The 17948-nt window shown below is 40.2% G+C and overlaps 2 protein-coding genes across 5 annotated transcripts in view; one reads left to right on the top strand and one right to left on the bottom strand.

Annotated features, from left to right (window-relative positions):
- RBKS (ribokinase) overlaps nt 1-718 on the bottom strand; it is a 75120-nt gene extending 74402 nt beyond the window's left edge. For 2 of the 3 annotated variants that reach the window (XM_090280186.1, XM_090280187.1), the window contains exon 1: nt 537-636. In XM_090280186.1, coding sequence (XP_090136312.1) covers nt 537-628 — 92 coding nt within the window. In that variant the 5' untranslated portion in view covers nt 629-636. The other variant, XM_090280188.1, reaches the window with a different exon arrangement.
- A 294-nt stretch (nt 719-1012) lies between these two features.
- The window catches only part of BABAM2 (BRISC and BRCA1 A complex member 2), a 340273-nt gene continuing 323337 nt past the window's right edge, over nt 1013-17948 (top strand). Inside the window, exons 1-2 of one of the 2 annotated variants that reach the window (XM_090280995.1) lie at nt 1013-1123; nt 3998-4149. In XM_090280995.1, coding sequence (XP_090137121.1) covers nt 4022-4149 — 128 coding nt within the window. In that variant the 5' untranslated portion in view covers nt 1013-1123; nt 3998-4021. The remainder of the gene's footprint in view (nt 1124-3997; nt 4150-17948) is intronic. The other variant, XM_090280994.1, reaches the window with a different exon arrangement.

Genomic DNA, 17948 nt, shown 5'->3' with positions numbered 1-17948 from the left:
TGGTTACTATAATACTGTACATAAGTTGTAAATATGAAATACTGCAGGAATGTCAACAATCAATACGGTGAAGGTGACCGATCTCCTTTTTGCCCTCTGCTCCCCTCATTTTATTACACGTTCAGACCAAGTATACCCAATCCGGATAGTGTTCCGGGCCTTTATTTCAGTTAGTCCTCACAACAACCTGGTGAGGCAGGCACATCACATTCTTGGCGGTAAAAATGACTTGTCCCAACTCACTCGGCTAGTCAGGGGGCAGGCTCAGCAGCCTGGTCAAGAAAACAGAAGCAGGTCTTGGAGGCGCTACTAGTACCATTAGAGCATTCACTCCACCCTGGCCTTTATGTTCCCTCATCTGACAAACTTTTCCTACCTCCTTCACCCCATCAAGGCACACTGCGGGCCGGGGAAACCTGTCGCTCAGCCCTTAGGTGAACACACTCCATCCCCAAAGCCCAGTCCTGAGGCAGAAAGAAGGGCACACAGTCCACTCCCCACCCAAGCTGGACTCAGCATACTGGTCCCAGACTAACCTGACCAGGTCGGTCATGCAGGAGCCCACCACCACCACCGCCGCTGCCGCCTCCTCCTGCCACTGCCTCCCGGGTTCCCCAGATACGGCCATTACTCAAAGTTGGCTACCTCCAATCTGCAGGCTGCCCTTTACCCTTTGCCCGACACCGTAACCAGAGACGCGCTCCACGCTCCCTAACTACGCGGGCCTTCCAGACGCCTAGGCAGGTCGCCCACCTGAATGCCCAAATAACCCCGCCCACCAACTGTCCCCAGTTCTCCGGGGAATTGTCTCCCTGCACCGCCTCTCCTACAAGGCCTGTGGGTTAGCTCCAGACTCCACGCCTGCTCTCCACGCACGAGGAAGGCGCGGAGGAAGGAACTTTCAGGCACTGCTGGGACGCCTTTCCGAGAGCCCGGCTCCGTGCGGCGGCCGGAAACGCGCACGCCGCCGGCTGGGCCGCCGAGGGGGCAGGGCGGGGCGGACGTCCGGGGGCGCGCACGCACCAGCCCGCAGTGCGCGCGCAGGTTGGTGCCTCGGTCGGGGGCGCGCCTGGGTAACCTGTACCCCAAGTAGTCGCCGGTTACTGAACGGATTAAGTTCCAGGTACCTAGACCGGGGCTGGTGTGGGGAGGTTGGATCCCGAGTTGCACAGGTGGTGCTGAGGACCGTGTTTAAATATGCTCAGAGCCCGCCTCCCTCTCCTATGGAGAAGGCCCGTGTTCCAAAGATGCCCTGCTCATCCCCCTCACGCTGGTTCTGATGCCAAGGCCAGGAATTACTCTTCCTCCTTACCTAGCCCGCCCCCGGTCCCGGATTAACCTGACTTCTTCCTTCCCGCTTCATGGGATCAAAAAATTTGGGAGAAGGGAGGGTGCCCCTTTTAAATGTCTCCGAGGGTGGGGTGGTCATTCTTTGGGTCTTAGCCGGCTTGTTTTGTTTAAATGCTGCCCTTTGGAGAAATTACTCCTCCACTGTAACTTCCCTCGTGCGCTCTATGACGTTGATGTGACGCAGCTGGACGCTACCCTTTTCCGTTCCATGACGTCAGCAGGGCACATGTTTCCGTGTTTGTCATCCCATCTTAATTGCAAGAAACTGGACGGCGCTTTAGACATCTTTGTATTCCCCAGCAGGCTGATCAAAGGACCTCATGTGACCTTGTTTTGAGGCTGCAGACACCTGTAAAAATTGTGTTTTTTCATTTTCCTTCTATAATATGTTAAAATCAGGAAATACAAATTGCCTAACTAGCATTCAGGGGAGGCTGGCCACCATAAATTTTTGCCTGTCTGGAATGTATTCCAGTGCTGAGATTTGTAAAAGCTGCTGCTGGAGGATGATCACCCAGCCAAGCCCCTGGCTCAGAAGGACTGCACCGAAGGACCATCATATATTCTGTGAACCCTGATTTTGGAGTATTTTTTCCCCTCTCAGAGGAGTCACAGCACCTCACGGTTGAAACAGATTTTAACACTGCATGAAACCTTGAACTGTCAAAAAGTAGTATTTTGGCTGTTCTGGAAACAAAAGACAGAAATTCATTCCTTCAGGTGTCATTCTAAGGTCATGACAGTTGCTGAAATGGAAGGGGTTGTTGGCATCTTAAGTATAGTTTGGATTCTGGAGCAGATTTGTTCCCTTTAGCATTTGGCTAGTGCCATTGGGCAGGCCAATTTCAGCAGCAAGCCGGCAGTAGTCTAATTTATTTCTAGTTGTAAAGCAACCACTAGTTTAAATTCATGCCATTTTGTCAAAATTTTACAAGATGTTTACTTAAAAAAATTCATGTTGATGCTTTTCTCTTTGTTGATTAAAGTTCTGTTTCTTTGAGAGGAAGGTGACAATCGTGTGCTTTGAGAGAATTCTGTATGTGAATTCTGGCCCTTCTGCTTGCTAGGTTGGTGACTTTGAACAAGTTACTTAGTCTTGCTGAGTATTAGTTTTCTTATCTGAAATGGATAATACCATGCATTAGATGTTTATTCTTTGTTTTATTTTATTTTTTAATATTTTATTTATTTCTTTTTAGAGAGAGGGAAAGGGAGGAAGAAAGAGAGGGAGAGAAACATAAATGTGTAGTTGCCCCCAACTGGGGACCTGGCCTGCAACCCAGGCATGTACCCTGACTGGGAATTGAATCAGCGACCCTTTGGTTCACAGAACAGTGCTCAATCCACTGAGCCACATCAGTCAGGACTATTCCTACTTTGTGATGACATATTGGAATGGTGGAAGGAGGTCATCTATTAAGTGGTTGGAAGAGGAGCTTGTTTTATATTTACAGAGGGAATGATTTAGGTTTTGAAGTATAAGGCTTTTACTGACTCAAAGATACTTCTCTGTGTCATCATCCAGAAGGGTCACAGTAGTATTATTTCTTGAAAGATCACGGCATTCTTCCCTTTATTATGGTCTGACGTGATTAAAACAGGTACTAGTTTTCATGATATAATATATGGAAACTCAAACCAGAACATCATTTACTTGTAACTTGCAGGAAATTAACTACTTTTGATGTGGGATTATCCTTTCAGATTGAGGAAGAAAAATGATCATTTAAATTGACTTATTCACCTCTGAAAGTAGAGGCTTTCATTTAGAAACCTATTAAGAGGAATTCATGTACTCCCTCCACCAGCCCCGTGGGTTTCCAAGTAATTTAGATATGATCTATTGGTTTTACTTTTGCATTTTCAAGTTTAAGGACTTTTTATTGCCATTCAGTCAAAGACATTTAGATCCATGTTAGTTTGTGTTGCTGAGTATTGATAGGTGTATGTCTTCATGATTTAATTACTAAGTAGATTTTTGCTACATCTATTCCTCAGATATACTGTCCTCTACCAAATTTTTTGAGGGCATATTCTCTCCACAAATAAATATTTTTCTAGCTTTTGTCTTCTCATTCATTCATTTTAAAGTGTTTATTGGGTGATTATAATACACTGTGCAGGAGCAGTTATGAAGAGGTGTGTCAGAAGAAAATAATTTCTAGTAGTAACAATTCTAAGCAAGTTATGCTGGTTCTAGGTTTTTATGTAGGGTTATCAGCAAAGATCTAACTCAAAAAAGGGCATTCCTACCTAGCAGTATGTGGGTTTTATGTGGCAGAGGGAGAAAATTGTCAGTGAAGGCTCTTTAAGGCCTCTACTACAGTGGGACCTGCGAGTTGTAAAACAGAATGTGACAGCTTTAAGTGGAGTGTGGCAGTGTGTAGAAATCAGCTTGGGAAAGGAGGAGGGAATTGGGTTTCAAGGGTTCCCACTGTTCCTGAAAAGCAATGGTATAGTCTATGTCCCAAGTAGGTGAGTAGCAGGGAGATGGTTTCATTGGGAGCGGCTGCTTAGGACGGGAAATGAGGTATTATTGTATTATTCCTGCAAGAGAAGTTTCTGTGTGCTGTGCCAGTTTTCAGGAAGCTTGTTATGTGGAGTTCTTTTGGATACTCTGATGACCATTCTTTCCTTCTACTTTCAGTGGTGATTTACAAGCCAAGTTAAAATGTCCCCGGAAGTGGCCTTGAACCGCATTTCTCCAATGCTCTCCCCATTCATATCGAGTGTGGTCCGCAATGGAAAAGTGGGACTGGATGCTACAAACTGTTTGAGGATCACTGACTTGAAATCTGGGTATGTAACAGAACCAATCCAGCCGTTACCTAAGGAAGTCTTTTTTGCCAGACTCGTAAAAATTGGCCACAGAAATTCATCAAGTCATGATCTTGTCACATGTTGGTGCAGTTGGTTGTGTCCAGTTCTTGACACTTTATGTTTTAAGTTGTTTTGTTTGTGTTGTGGAACATTCCTTTATGATCACTGCTTTATGTCTTTTGGGGGGCATATATCTTTGTAACCAGTGTGCCATGTTGCATTTAGCAAGTGCATTTTTCATTCACTGATTTGTTTTTTAGTCACATCTTCTGTAATCCAGTATGCATTCTTAAGGGTTGCGTTTAGAGATTCTAAATTTGACACCATTTGATAATCTCTCCTGATAGGAAAGTTATAGCTAGTGCAAATGAGTCATTTTTCATAACGGGGTTGAAATGGTATGATCTCATACCTACAGAAGTTGCATTAAAAAAAAAAACTCAACTTTTTATTTTGAAATAAATTTAGATTTACACAAAATTTATAAAAATTCTACAGAAAATTAACATTGTTACCATACCGTTAATTTTTCTACAAGCCTTTTTTGAATTTTTCCAGTCTTGCCATTAATGTCTTTTTTTCTGGTCCAGGATCTCCAGGATATCGATTGCATTAGTTGTCATGTCTTGTTAGTCTTCATAACCTGTGACAGTACTTGTCTTTGTCTTTCACAAAGATAACCCTGATTAGTTATTTTGTAAAATGTTGCTCAGTAGGGGTTTGTCTAATGTTTTCTGTTTATATTAGAGTGAGAAATGCAAAAAAACAAAAACAAAAAAGAAAAGAGAAATGCACTTTTTTCAAGAATACTACAGAAGTGATGTATCATTTGCAGTGCATCGCATCAGGGAGTACATGATGTTCATGTATCTTGTTACTGGGATGGTAACTTTGAGTGCCTGGTGAAGATTGTGTATTCCAGGTTTCTTCTCTCTAACGTTTAGTGATTTTCCCTTTGTAAGTAGTAAGTGTCCTGTAGAACGATGCTTTGAGACTGTGTAGATGTTCTGTTTCTCATCATACTCTTGTCCATTGATTTCAGCACCTACTGATGGTTCTTGCCTGCAACTGTTATTACTTTGATGCTTGTCTAAGAGTAATTTTCCATTTTACTTACTCCTTCCACATGTATTAATTTTGGTTCTACTATAAAGAGGTGCTATCTCTTCTCTCCCAATTATTTATTTATTTAATTATTTATGTCTGTATGCATTTTTATGTATTTATTTTATCCTATGGGTTATAATCCAGATACTGTCTTCATTTACTTTATTGCTCAGCTGTTTTAGCCTTTATCATTGGGAGCTCTGTCGAGTTGGCTTTTGTGTCCTTTTGCCTTGTCTGCATCATTTTTTGAGCACTTTCTTACCAGAAATGTTACATTCTTGATTCCCTGTAGCTTTTCTTTTTGGGCTCTTTGCCTTTTGCCGTCTACAAATCTTGCTATTTTTTGACTTAGCTGAAGACCTGGATGTAAGGATATAGACTTAACATTCTTTAGCAATAAGATAAAGAAGACTAAGTTAGTTGGACATGTCATTGGAATAGTAGGATTCTTTTTAAAAGATCTGGTATTGTCTTCAATTTAATAACTCAATAGATAGGGGGTTTCTTATTGGGGTGATGAAAATGTTCTAAAATTAGGTAGTAGTGATGGTTATACAACTCTGTAAATATACTAAAAATGACTGAGTTGTGCACTTATCAGGGTGAATTTTATGGCATGTGAATCATATCTCAGTAAAGCTGTCATCAAAAAGCAAACAAGCCGGTGAACCAGGGATGTTTACTGACCTGAATGGATCGGACATAAAAGTAGGTCTTTATTCTCTAGTTGTCACAAACATTCTTTTCAGAGATATTGAAGACATGACAGGGGACTGATGTGAGAAGACTGGGAACTGGTTTATGTAAGATGATATAAATCAGAACTTTTTACTTGTTTATCAGTATCCTAAGAGAACAGTTCATTGACATAAAGTCACTTAGTTTCTTTTCTGCAGACTCCCTCTTTGGTGCTCCCAGATTCCCGAAAGTTTAGTTGAATGTTAAATGCAAGTAGTGGATCTGATGATAAATTTGAAATGAATCTGCCAGACCTGACGCTGTCTGGACCAGCTCTGTGAAAAATATTTGAAATGATGTTTAGTATTTATGGAGTTTATTTTATTCAGGTGAATAAAGTTGCTATACATAAAATGATGTGAAAAACCTTATTAATTTAGAGCATTATTTATACCTTTTATGTAGTACTTGTCTGAAAGATCCAGGAATGTTCTTTAGAAGTTCCTTAACAGTTCTTTCTTCATTCTTCCTTCAGCCAAAGTGTGAATTCCTCAAGTTCCTACAGCCAAACAGGGGCAGAATTAGGGAAAAGGATGGTTTCTTTTTGGTGTCACTTTGAGCATTTCCCTTTCTTTTGATTTTTTATTTATTGATGAGGGGGGGAGAGAATATGAATATGAATATGGGAGGATGAGTTATAAGACTTGGGATTCACATTTGTGACCTCTGTTAACTCCAAGGGGCATACCCCATGGGACACAGTATACATAGAAGGTATAAAATGAGGACTGATTTTTAGAAGTCATGAGGACCAGTATTGTTACTATATACCTGCTTACTCTTGAGGAGATGAGGTTTAAGTATCTACATGCTAGATCTAGCTTACGGGAGAGAATAGATGGGCAAGAATCTATTCACAATAGGTTTTTTAAAAGTGATTCATCTTTATTTCCCTTATGGCACCCAAATCTTCCTCCTTTGTCATAAGACTGTATGTTTTCAAACTCCATTGCTAGGCTTTCAGTATTCTGAGGGCAGGGCTCTTGTTTAATTTATTGTTATACCTCTTTCAGGTAAACTGTGGTACCTTTGACATGTATTGAATGAATGAATGGGTTAGCTCTTTTCCTAGAGAAGTTGCTTGGTTTGGAGATCAGAGTCGTTTGGAGTGGTTGCTCAGAAGCATGTTTATTGCTCCGGTAGTTTATTGCTTAAATTCTATTACACATAATCCTTTTAAAGACATTCCCTGACAAATGAATTGACATTTTTGAAATTACAGTACTGGGTTTTTACTCTTCTAGGTAGAATATATAGTGAGACCTAGAAGGGCCAAGGTTTTAATTTAGGGAGTTATTCACTGAGCCCACTGAATGTTTATTAGCTCTGTGCTCTGTATTAATTTGATCAGGAGCATATGCTGTTTGTAAGATGCCATATTTTGTTATTTTTAGTGATTTACTATTCTTGTAGATGTCTGAGTGCTCAGCGTTCTGGAATGATGCCTGTTAGATACAACAGGGAGGAGAGCAGAGAGGGCTCACTGCAACCTGTGGCAGCAAAGCCTTAATATCTTTTTTCAGCACATCGCAGTGACTCAACCTTATTGGAACATGGCTATGTTTGGGGCATCTGCTGTGACATTTCATCCACCCACGAGTACCTGTGGCAATTTTTGTCCATGTTCTGAATTTCATTACTTAGTTAAAAATAGATACTCTGTGTACTTGATTACTCGATAGAACAGTTTTCAAAGATGACTGTTGTAAGCTTTGAAGACTGATCTCAGTACAGCTGTATTACTCTCTAGGTGGCAGTTGAACCTTTCTTTGTCAGTCTGGTGCTTGGAAGGAAGCTGCTGACCTAGGAGGCAATTTTAATTTTAAGATGGGCAACTGTTAACAGTTTAGTATCTAATTGTTCACTTGGCTTTTTCATTTCACTTTCTTTTCTGTACTCGTCTGGGACCCATTTGCTTTTTCTCTGTGCATATCTTTATACACTATATATTCATTATGGAAAAATGTGTCTCTAAACAATATGTAGTCTTGTTTTTCATGTTTAATAAGTCTGTACAAATGATACTGTACCATATGTAGTCTTCTGCAACTTACTTGTTTTGCTTAGTATTAAGTTCATGAGATTTATCTTTATTAATACTTCAGGTCTAGTTCTTCCATTTGCACTGTTATATACAATTTCATCGTGTGACTATGCCCTTAATTTTTTATTCACTCTCCTACTGATTGACTTTTAAGTTGTTTTAAAGTTATTTTGACAAAAGATGCCATAATGAACATTCTTCTACCTTTGCGCAAGAATATCTATATGAGAATACTTTCTGGGGCAGAATTTTTTGAACTGGGTGTGTTTACACTTAGGGGCTCTAAAATCAATTAAGTGAGTCACTACAACATTTAAAAAGATGAATGAAAATAGAAGGGAAACTATTAGAATGTGTGACTCATAGTAAGAATAAACTCTGTTCTGTGAATTTTTGTTTCAGTTAAATAAGTATGTGTGCACTGGGTCATCAGGTAAAATATGTTTGTGATGACCAAAAAAGTTTGAAAGATACCTCTCTGGAGTATAGTTGTAGGACTAGAATTGCTGGCTCTTAGAATATATGCATCTTCTATCTTATTATTTATTGCCAGATTGTATCAATTTTATTCTTCCAGAAATGAAATTTTTCTTTATTTTATAGCCTCAACAATACTCTGTGTTGTCAAACTTAAATTTTTGCCAAGTTGATGGATATAAAATGGTATCTCATGGTTTTCATTTGTATTTCCCTGATTACTAGTGTAATGAAATGCCTTTTCATGTCATTATTGCCAATTCAGATTTCTGGGGGAATATCTTTTGCCCATCTTTTTAGTGATTGTATTTTAGTAAAGATTTAAAAACACTCTCTTAAGCATTTTGGATACTGATCTTTTGGCAGTTATATGTATTACAAATATCTACATTCAATCTGTGGTTTATATTCTTAATTTGGTGCAATTGATGTCCAGAAGTTTTAATTTTAATGAAGTCACATTTATCAATATAGATATTTTTAGATTTGTACTCGTGTGTGTGTGTTTGTAAGAGAGGGAAAGGGACCATTTGAAGAAATTCTGTCTGGCTCAAAAGTAATAAATCTTGCTCTAAGAATTTTCAAGTTTACCTTTTTTTCCTTTTTGGTCTTTAAATAGAAATTTATTTTTTCTGTAAAATATGTTGTGAGATAGGGATATAGTTTTTTTTTTTCCCCCCGTATAGGTAGTTGGTTGCCCCAGCATCATTATTGAAAAGGCCATCCTTTGCCCATGGATCTGCAATGCTACTGCTGTTAGGTCAAGTTTACTTCACATATGATGTTTCCAGGCTTTCTGTCCTGATATGTCAGCCTCACTGTCCTTGTGCCAGTTCTACACTGTCTTAACTATTGCAGTTTTATAGAGTGTCATGATAGCTGGTAGGAAAAATTCTCCTTTTCCATCTTCTTCTAGTTCTTAAAAATTGTCTTGCTGAGCCATATATTCTAAATACTTTTTGATAACCTCATTTAAATAGTTGCTTACTGTTCTACTAGGACATGGCATAATTCAGTTAAAAACCCCCCTTTTTTAACTCACTGAGAAAAGGAAATGAAGGGGAACTGACCTGGTGAAGGGCTAATTGAGAATTGATGGTCAGGAAAGCTCTGAGGACATGACATTTAAGTTGAATCATGAAAGACGAGAATAATTCAGTGGGAAGAGCTGGGGAGGTGGTTGTGAAAAGAATGCAGTGTGCAGATGCAGGATAGAGCTTCACATATTCAAGGATCTGCAAGGCCACTGGCTGGAATGTAGTGAGAGAGGGTGAGGGAAATGAGATTCTAAAGATAGTCCGCGGCCAGGTTCTGCCGAGGTTGGTGGGCTGGATTTGGAAATTTGAATTTTATGCTGGGTGGAATGAGAAGCTATTAGAGGATTTTAAGCAGAGTGACATGATTCTCTTTGTATTAAAAAAAAAAATCACTGGTTGTTATAGGGGAAATAGCTTGTATAGGTTAGGGTAGAATAGTTAGCTGCCCATTGCAATAGACCAGGTGAGAGATGATGGAGTCTTCGAATATGGTGGGGGCAACGGAGATGGAAAGAAGGGAGTAGATGGATTGTAAGCTATTTAGAAGGTAAAAGTATGAGGATGTTGAATTTGGGGTTTGAGAGAGCTTGAGTAAGTGGTTAGATGGTCATGTGATCTGTGGATATAGGAAGATGGGTGGGAGAACCTCTTTAATCTGGATTAATTGTTGTCTAGATGTACCATGCAGCTATCATTTTAGCTTCCCTCTGCCTTTCCTGTGTTGAATCTCATATCTTACTTTCTTGTGCCCTCCTGCTGTGTTGGAGCATGTACTCCAATAGCATCCTATGAAGGGGAGAGGAGGAGGTTCATTTTTTGAGTTCCTGGAAGTCTGAAAATGTCTTTAATTCTACTTTTAAATTTGATTGATAATTCAGGCAGGTAGAGGAGTCTAGGTTGCAAATTATCTTCCCTTTGAATTTTGGAAGCCTTGATCTGTAATGGTGGACACCCTCAACACACATGTTGTTGTAGATTCATGGATACAGTATCTTCTCTGTAAGGATATTAATTATGGTTTTTGTCAAAATCAGGGTACAGTTGACTAATTACAGTTTTAAAAACCTTTTTTTTCTTATACTTTGCATTATCTATGATTTGCGCTGTCTTTCATGTTGGTGACTTTCCTTCAACTGATGACTCTCGGCTGTCCCTGTCTATTCAAGAGTGAGGCTTTAGAGTGTGAACTGAAGCTCTGTGCATAGGTGGGCTTGTCAGTTACTGAGCCTCAGGCAGTGTGGTCAGGAAGCAACCTGGCCTTTTATTAGGTGATTGTCAGATTCATTATCTGGAGTTCTGCTCTGGGGCTATAAAAAATCAAAGTGCCTAAATGGAGGCACATATTCCTCTGTGTCAGCAAAAGTCCAATTTTTGGGCTAAAGAGTATGTAAATTTTAAGACTTCTGATGTATTTAATGTGTTGGTATATTTATATGTAAGGACATATAAACATCATATTATATTTCTCTCCAGAAATATATCATCAGCTTACACTCCTACTAGCAGTGTATGAGGAGGCCAGTACCTCTGCAGTTTTGAAAATGTTAGTATGATAAATTTTACAAGATTATTTTCTAATTCAGTAGATGGAAATAGTATTTAATTGCTCTTTTATTTTGCTTTATTTATTGGCGTGCACACATATGCGCATGTAAAAATTACCAAATCATGCTGTTACAGAACCCCTGGGCTGCTCCAGTTGAAAACAAAACCGCGGGCTCTTTAGTTAGGGGCCCGATTGCCCGCCACCAAAATTATAACTCTCAATACCAGAGTTTAGTGAAAAGAAAAAGAATAGTTTATTTAACAGTTATATAGATTTAGTTATTTGCGGATTTCTGTTGTTAAGTCTTATGTTCTTTAAAACACCCATAAACATATATCCTTGCCTCCCCCCTACCAAACCAGGCTAGTTTTAGAAAAGTCAGAGAAACCCTTTCCCTACTTTCCAAACACAGTTCAGCTTTACCAGTAGCTGCCAATCATTCAATCCTGATTGGGGAGACCTCGTCTGTGTTATGGGGTCCACCAGCTTTTAATCCAGAACCTCATGGATTCTCAGCCTCCTTGTAAACTGTATAGTTAGTCCTTTTGTAATCCGCACAGTCCGCCTTAACCTTAGTTAAATCCGCACAGTCAGACCGCCTAAAATGTCTGCCGCTTATTTTTAAATCCTTGACTACATCCTCTGATGCAGTGGGTGCGGTAACCAGTTCTGACCATTCACAGAACCTTACGCAGGTTCTGTGTGCTTTCTCCATACCATCCCCTGGTTCAAGACTCCTCCCATCTACCTGAGGCTTTGGATGCATTAAAGCCATTTTGCATAAAAAAGACACTAGCCACCGGCCTCAGGCATGTGGAGGCATTCTGAAAAGCTGCTTCCTTCTCCCCATCCCCCAGTTGCAAACTCTGGGGTTTTTTTGGAACACCCCTGTTTCTGTAACAATGTCATTTGTCCATTTTTCTGGTGGGCTGTTTGTCTTTTTCTTATTGATTTGTAAAACTTCATGTGTTTTGAAGATTGATTAGGTTGAAGGATGAATGAGCTTAGGGAAGCCAACTTTTTTTTTTTTTAAGCAGATAGAACTAGCAGTTTTCAATAGTTAGTAAAGATTGGTTGTCTTGAGCAGAGAAATGCAACAGTTCTTGACAGAGGGCTAAGAAGACTGCCTGCCAAGGCCTCTTAAGGTGTGCAGACCAGAGGAGTCTGTCCAAGAGCGGAGACCTGGTGTGGGCGGGAGTGGGTGGGGTGGTAGATGTCACAGGACAGAATTTTTGCTAGGGTTTGGGGTGCTTATCTCGTACCAGAGCATCCAGAAACCCAGTGAACAAGTGCAGGGTGCTGATATTTGAGAGCTATAACTGAGTCCAGGTTGTCATTCAGTAATTCTTTCTTGGGCTTTTCTAACTAGAAGAAACGAATTTCCCCTTCTCCTCATGCCTCAGCTCATACGTTTTTCTTCTCTTAGATCCTTAACCTGGCTAGCTGCCTGTTCAGCCTTCTTTGAATTATAATAGTGTAATAGGGTTACTTAAAGAGTTTATGGATCTTTTAACATTTCAAAGAGCTGTCACTTAATATTTTGTACTTAGTATTTTTGCGGAAAAAGTCCAAGCGACTATGAAATCACTGACTTGGGGAACTTTTGCTAGGATTCCAGTGTTCCCACAGAGTCTGGACGGTGAGTGCTAGAGTAGATCTGGGTCTGGAGTTTTAGGTGACTTCATATCAGGGTGACTTCACTTGGTATGGAGGTTGGGGTAGGGGAAGAGGTGAAGGGAAGTGGCCAGTCTCGTGTGTAAAGGAAAGGGGATAGAAGATTCACTTGGTGTTTTCCTAGCTCTGCTTTGCGTGGTCCAAGGAAACAGAAACTCACTCCTACTCTTATCTTCGTCCCTTCTGTTCTGAACAATTTTAAGGTAGTAGTTTTTGACAAGCTTTGTTTCATGAGAACAGAAAGTTTGCCAAGTCCTTTAAGATCAGAAGAGAAGTGAGGCTCTTCTAGTACATGGTTTGGGGCTCCAGATTAATGAGTCCTGCGCTGTCCCTGGGCCAGTGCCCGCATGTGCCTCGTGCCTGGGTAGATCAGGCTCCTTTTTAGCATCCATGTTACTTGACTAATCTTGTGGTTTGGTGCCATGTTCTTGATAAATAATTTTGTAATCTTCCTTTTCAGGGCCACATTTCCTGAGCAATTTGGTTATCTTTTTGATGGTTTGTTATGAAAGTAGTTTTTTGCATTGACCTTGCTTTGCTTGACTTTTTGAAAAATATATTCTTTTGGTTTCCTGAAAAGGTTGTTATTTCAACCTTTGTTCTTGCCAACTTATTGATAAGAGATTTTGAATCAAGTGGAAGTTTTGGAGAACATTTTGATGTTCCACTGTTAAGTAAGCATGACGCCCTCAAAACAATTGTTTTTTTCATCTACAGACTCCTAAGACCCTTCATTTAAAAACCATTACTTAAAAAATTTTGTGGTTCAGTGACTTGTTAACATGTTCAGTTTGAGGCCTAGCATATGTTTTTTTAATGTGGTGACATGTACATAACATACATTTGCCATTTTAACCGTGTTTAAGTGTGCAGTTCAGTGGCATGAAGCACAGTCACTTTGTCGTGCAGCTGCCACCCCCAACCAGCTCCAGAATCTTTTCATCTTGCAAAACTGAAACTCTGTGCCCATTAACCAGGAACTCTCCACTCCTCCCTTCCCCAGCCCCAGGCACTCACCGTTTGAGTGTTTGTCTATGAATTTGACTACTTGGGGAATCTCATGCAAGTGGAATTATGCCGCGTTTGTACTTTTGTGACTGACTTATTTTACTTAGCGTAGTGTCTTCAAGGTTTACTCATGCGGTAGCATGTATCAAAATTTCCTTCCCTTTTAAGGCTAAATAAATGTTCCATTGTATGAATATACCACATTTAGTTTATCCATTCATCCATCAATGGACACTTTGATTGCTTCTATCTCTTGCTTATTGTGAATAATGCTGCTCTGAACATTGGTGTGCAAATAATCTCTTTGAGTCCCTTTTTTCAATTCTTTTGGGTGTATTCCCAAATGTGGAATTGCTAGATCATATGGTAATTCTATGTGTAATTTTTTTGAGGAATCTTCATACCATTTTCCACAGTGGCTGTACAATTTTACATCGCTATCAGCAATGCACAAGGGTTCCAGTTTTCCATGTCCTCACCAGCACTTACTTTGTTTATTTCTTTCTTCGTTAAATTTTTTTTTTTTAATAATAGTCATGCTAATGGATGTGGAGTGGTATCTGATTTGGTTTTTATTTCCATTTCCATGGTGACTACTGATGTTGAGCATCTTTTCATGTGCTGATTGGTCATTTGAACGTCTTCTTTGGACAATTGTCTGTTCAAGTCCCTTGCCCATTTTTTAACTGGGTTTTGTTGTTGTGGAATCGTAGGAGTTCTAAGTATATTGTGGATAGCAATCCTTTGTCAGAAAAATGATTTGCAAATATCTTCTCTCATTCCATAGGTTGCCTTTTCACTCTGTTGGTAGTATCCTTTGATGCACCAGGTTTTTGTTTTGTTTTTTAAGTATATTTTATTGATTATGTTGTTACAGTAGTTTCAATTTTTTCCCCTTTGCTCCCCTCTGCTCAGTACCCTGCTTCTCTCCAGGAATCCCACCCCGCTTATTAGTTCATGTCCATGGGTCGTGGATATATGTTCTTTGGCTTCACTCTTTCCTGTATTATTCTTAACTTCTCCCTGTCTATTTTGTACCAACCAATTATACTTCTTAATCCCTGCACCATTTCCCCATTTCTCCCCCTTCCCCCTCCCAGCTGATAACCCTCCAAATGATCTCCATAACTATGATTCTGTTTTATTGTGGTTTGCTTAGTTGGATTTCATTTTTATTTTTTAGATTCAGTTGTTGATAGTTGTGAGTTTGTTTTCTTTTTAATGTTCATAATTTTGATTTTCTTTTTCTTAAGTAAGTCCCTTTGACATTTCATATAATAATAGCTTGGTGATGATGAGCTCCTTTAGCTTTACCTTGTCTGGGAAGCATTTTATCTGTCCTTCCATTCTATATGATAGCTTTGCTGGATAGAGTAATCTTGGTTGTAGGTCCTTGCTTTTCATCATATTGAATACTTCTTGCCAGTCCCTTCTTGCCTGCAAAGTTTCTTTTGAGAAATCAGCTGATAGTCTTATAGGCACCTCTTTGTAGGTAACTCTCTGCTTTTCTCTTGCTGCTTTTAAGATTCTCTCTTTATCTTTAACCTTTGGCATTTTAATTATGTTGTGTCTTGGTGTGGTCCTTTTTGGGTCTTGCTTGTTTGGAACTCCCTGTGCTTCCTGGGCTTGTATGTCTATTTCCTTCATCAAACATGGGGAGTTTTCCTTTGTTTTCTTACGTAAGTTTTCAATTTCTCGCTCTTCCTCTTCTCCTTCTGGCACCCCTATGGTTTGGATATTGGCTTGTTTAAAGTTGTCCCCGAGGTTCTTAAGCCTCTCCTCATTTTTTTTCAATTCTCGTTTCCTCATTCTGTATTGGTCGACTGTTGTTCCAAACCATTGATTCCAACTCTGGTTTCCTTCTCTTCACCATTGGTTTTGTGTGGATTTTCCGTTGTTTCATTTAGCATAGCCTTCACTTTGTTCCTAATGTGTTTGCGTAAGCATATCTGTCAAGCCTGTGAGCATCTTTATCACCAGTGTTTTGAACTCTTCATCTGTTAGGTTGGCCATCTCCTCGTCGTTTAGTTCTCCCACTGGAACCTTGATCCATTTGCCGTTTTGGCCATACTTCTCTGTCTTCTCATCTTGACAGGCTCCTGTGTTTGTTTGCCTCTGTGTCTTGGGTAGAGCTGTCACTTCTGTTACATTGTAAGGGGCGGAGCCTTAGGTTTCTTGTCAGTAGAGGGTGACATGTTTCACCACATTGTGATGCTGTATGTGGGGGAGGGGTCTGAGAGGGAACAATGTTGCTTGCTCAGCATTTGCCCCTTTTCCAGGCACTTCTTCCACTTTGTATGGGACTGGCACCTCTCTAGTTGTTGCCCTGGCTGTGGTTCTCAGAGTGGGTGGGTCTGTGAACGTTCTAGGACTGTGGGGGCCCTTTAAACAAGCGGACTTTGCTGAGAGACCGACAGTTAATTCTTTTGCCCCAACACCCACTGGTTAGTGCAGTCAGAAGCAATGAGACTTTATTTTCCCTGGTGCTGGGACTGTGAGCTGTGTGGTCTGGTCTGGTGCTGCGAGTGCTCCCCAGGTGTCCCTCCTGACTTTTTAAAATGTGTGACTGCTCTTTCTGGCAGCCGGCCGCTGCCATCACTGCTGCTGCCACCACACCACGTCCTCTCCGCCCTGGCTCTGCCCCTCCTACCTGTCTGGATGAGTATTTCTTCTTTATATCTTTGTTTGTTGGACTTCCATGCAGCTTGATTTTCTGGAACTTCTGGTTGTCTCTAGTTTTGAGGTAGTTGTGTTCCTTCTTAGTTGTGGAGGGAGATGCAGCGTGCCTGTTTGGTCTCCATCTTGGCCAGAAGTTGGTTTTTCCTTTTGATGAAACCTAACTTATCTATCTTTTCTTTGGTTGCCTGTCCTTTTGGTGTCATAGCCAAGAAATCATTGTCAAATTTAATGTCATGAAGCTTTCCCCTTGTATTTTTTCTAAGAGCTTTATCATTTTAGCTCTTGTGGTTAGGTCTTTGATCTATTTTGAATTTTTATTTCAGAATTTTTGTGTGTGGTATATGATAAGGGTCCAACTTCATTATTTAGTTTTTCCAACATTTTGTTGGAAAGACAGTCTTTTCCCTGTTTAATGATTTTGGCACCCTTCGTGAAAATCATTTGACTGTATATGTGAGGGTTTATTTCTTTGCTCTCTATTCTCTTCACAATTGGTCTTTATGTCATTATGCTGGTACCATACTTTTTTTCCTTTTTTTATCCTCATTCCAGGATGTGTTTATTAATTTTAAATTAAAGATTTTATTTATTTATTTTTAGAGAGAGGAGAAGGGGGGGAGAAAGAGAGGGAAACACCTATGTATGAGAGAAACATTGATTGGTTGCCTCTGCACACCCCCAACTGGGGTCCTGGCCCGCAACCCATACATGTGCCCTGACTGGGAATCGATCTGGCGACCCTTCAGTTTGCAGGCTGGTGCTCAATCCACTGAGCAGGGAGAGGGGGAGAGAGGGGGAGAGAGAGAGAGAGACAGACAGACAGAGAGACAGCAATCAGGTTGCCTCCTGTACGTGTCCCAACCCAGGATGAAACCTGCAACCTAGGTATGTGCCCTGGACAGGGATCGAACTTGCACCCTTTGTGATGCATGGGAGGATGCTCCGACCAGCTAAGCCACCGGCCAGGGCTGTTTTGACAAATTCAGTACAGGGGTAAACTCAGGAATGGGATGAGGTATGAATAGTGAAGGGGTACTTGGTATTTTCATTTCTGTATTATTAGTATTTTCTATAGTGAAAATTTTTTATGTAATTTGTAAATTAAAAAAAAAAGTGAATATGGCTTAGTTTCTATTCTAAGAGCCCAGAGGGGTGAGATGGCAGAAGGGGAAATTTGCACTGGTATTAGGAATAAAGACAGACATTGGGATAGAAGGCAAAAGAAATGGACTAGAGGAAGAATGAAATTCAATTTGTCACTTTTGTACTCTTCCCAGTATAGGTTTATCATCAGGACTCTTTGTGAGAGTGTATAGTTTATGTCATAGAAATGAGAGAACTTTCAATAGCATTCTTGGAAAGAATTTAAAATTGATTTTCCTGGGAATCCCGTAGTGAGTACTGACTAAGGCCAACAGTAGATTTAGAGCTCTAAATAGACAATGGCTCTTATATATATTTTTTTCTA

Source organism: Furipterus horrens, unplaced genomic scaffold (assembly GCF_987537825.1).
Source record: "Furipterus horrens unplaced genomic scaffold, mFurHor1.1.pri manual_scaffold_6, whole genome shotgun sequence".
In the NCBI taxonomy this organism is placed as follows: domain Eukaryota; kingdom Metazoa; phylum Chordata; class Mammalia; order Chiroptera; family Furipteridae; genus Furipterus; species Furipterus horrens.
The sequence above is the reverse complement of the archived record's forward strand: the minus strand, read 5'-3'. Positions and strand labels throughout refer to the sequence as shown.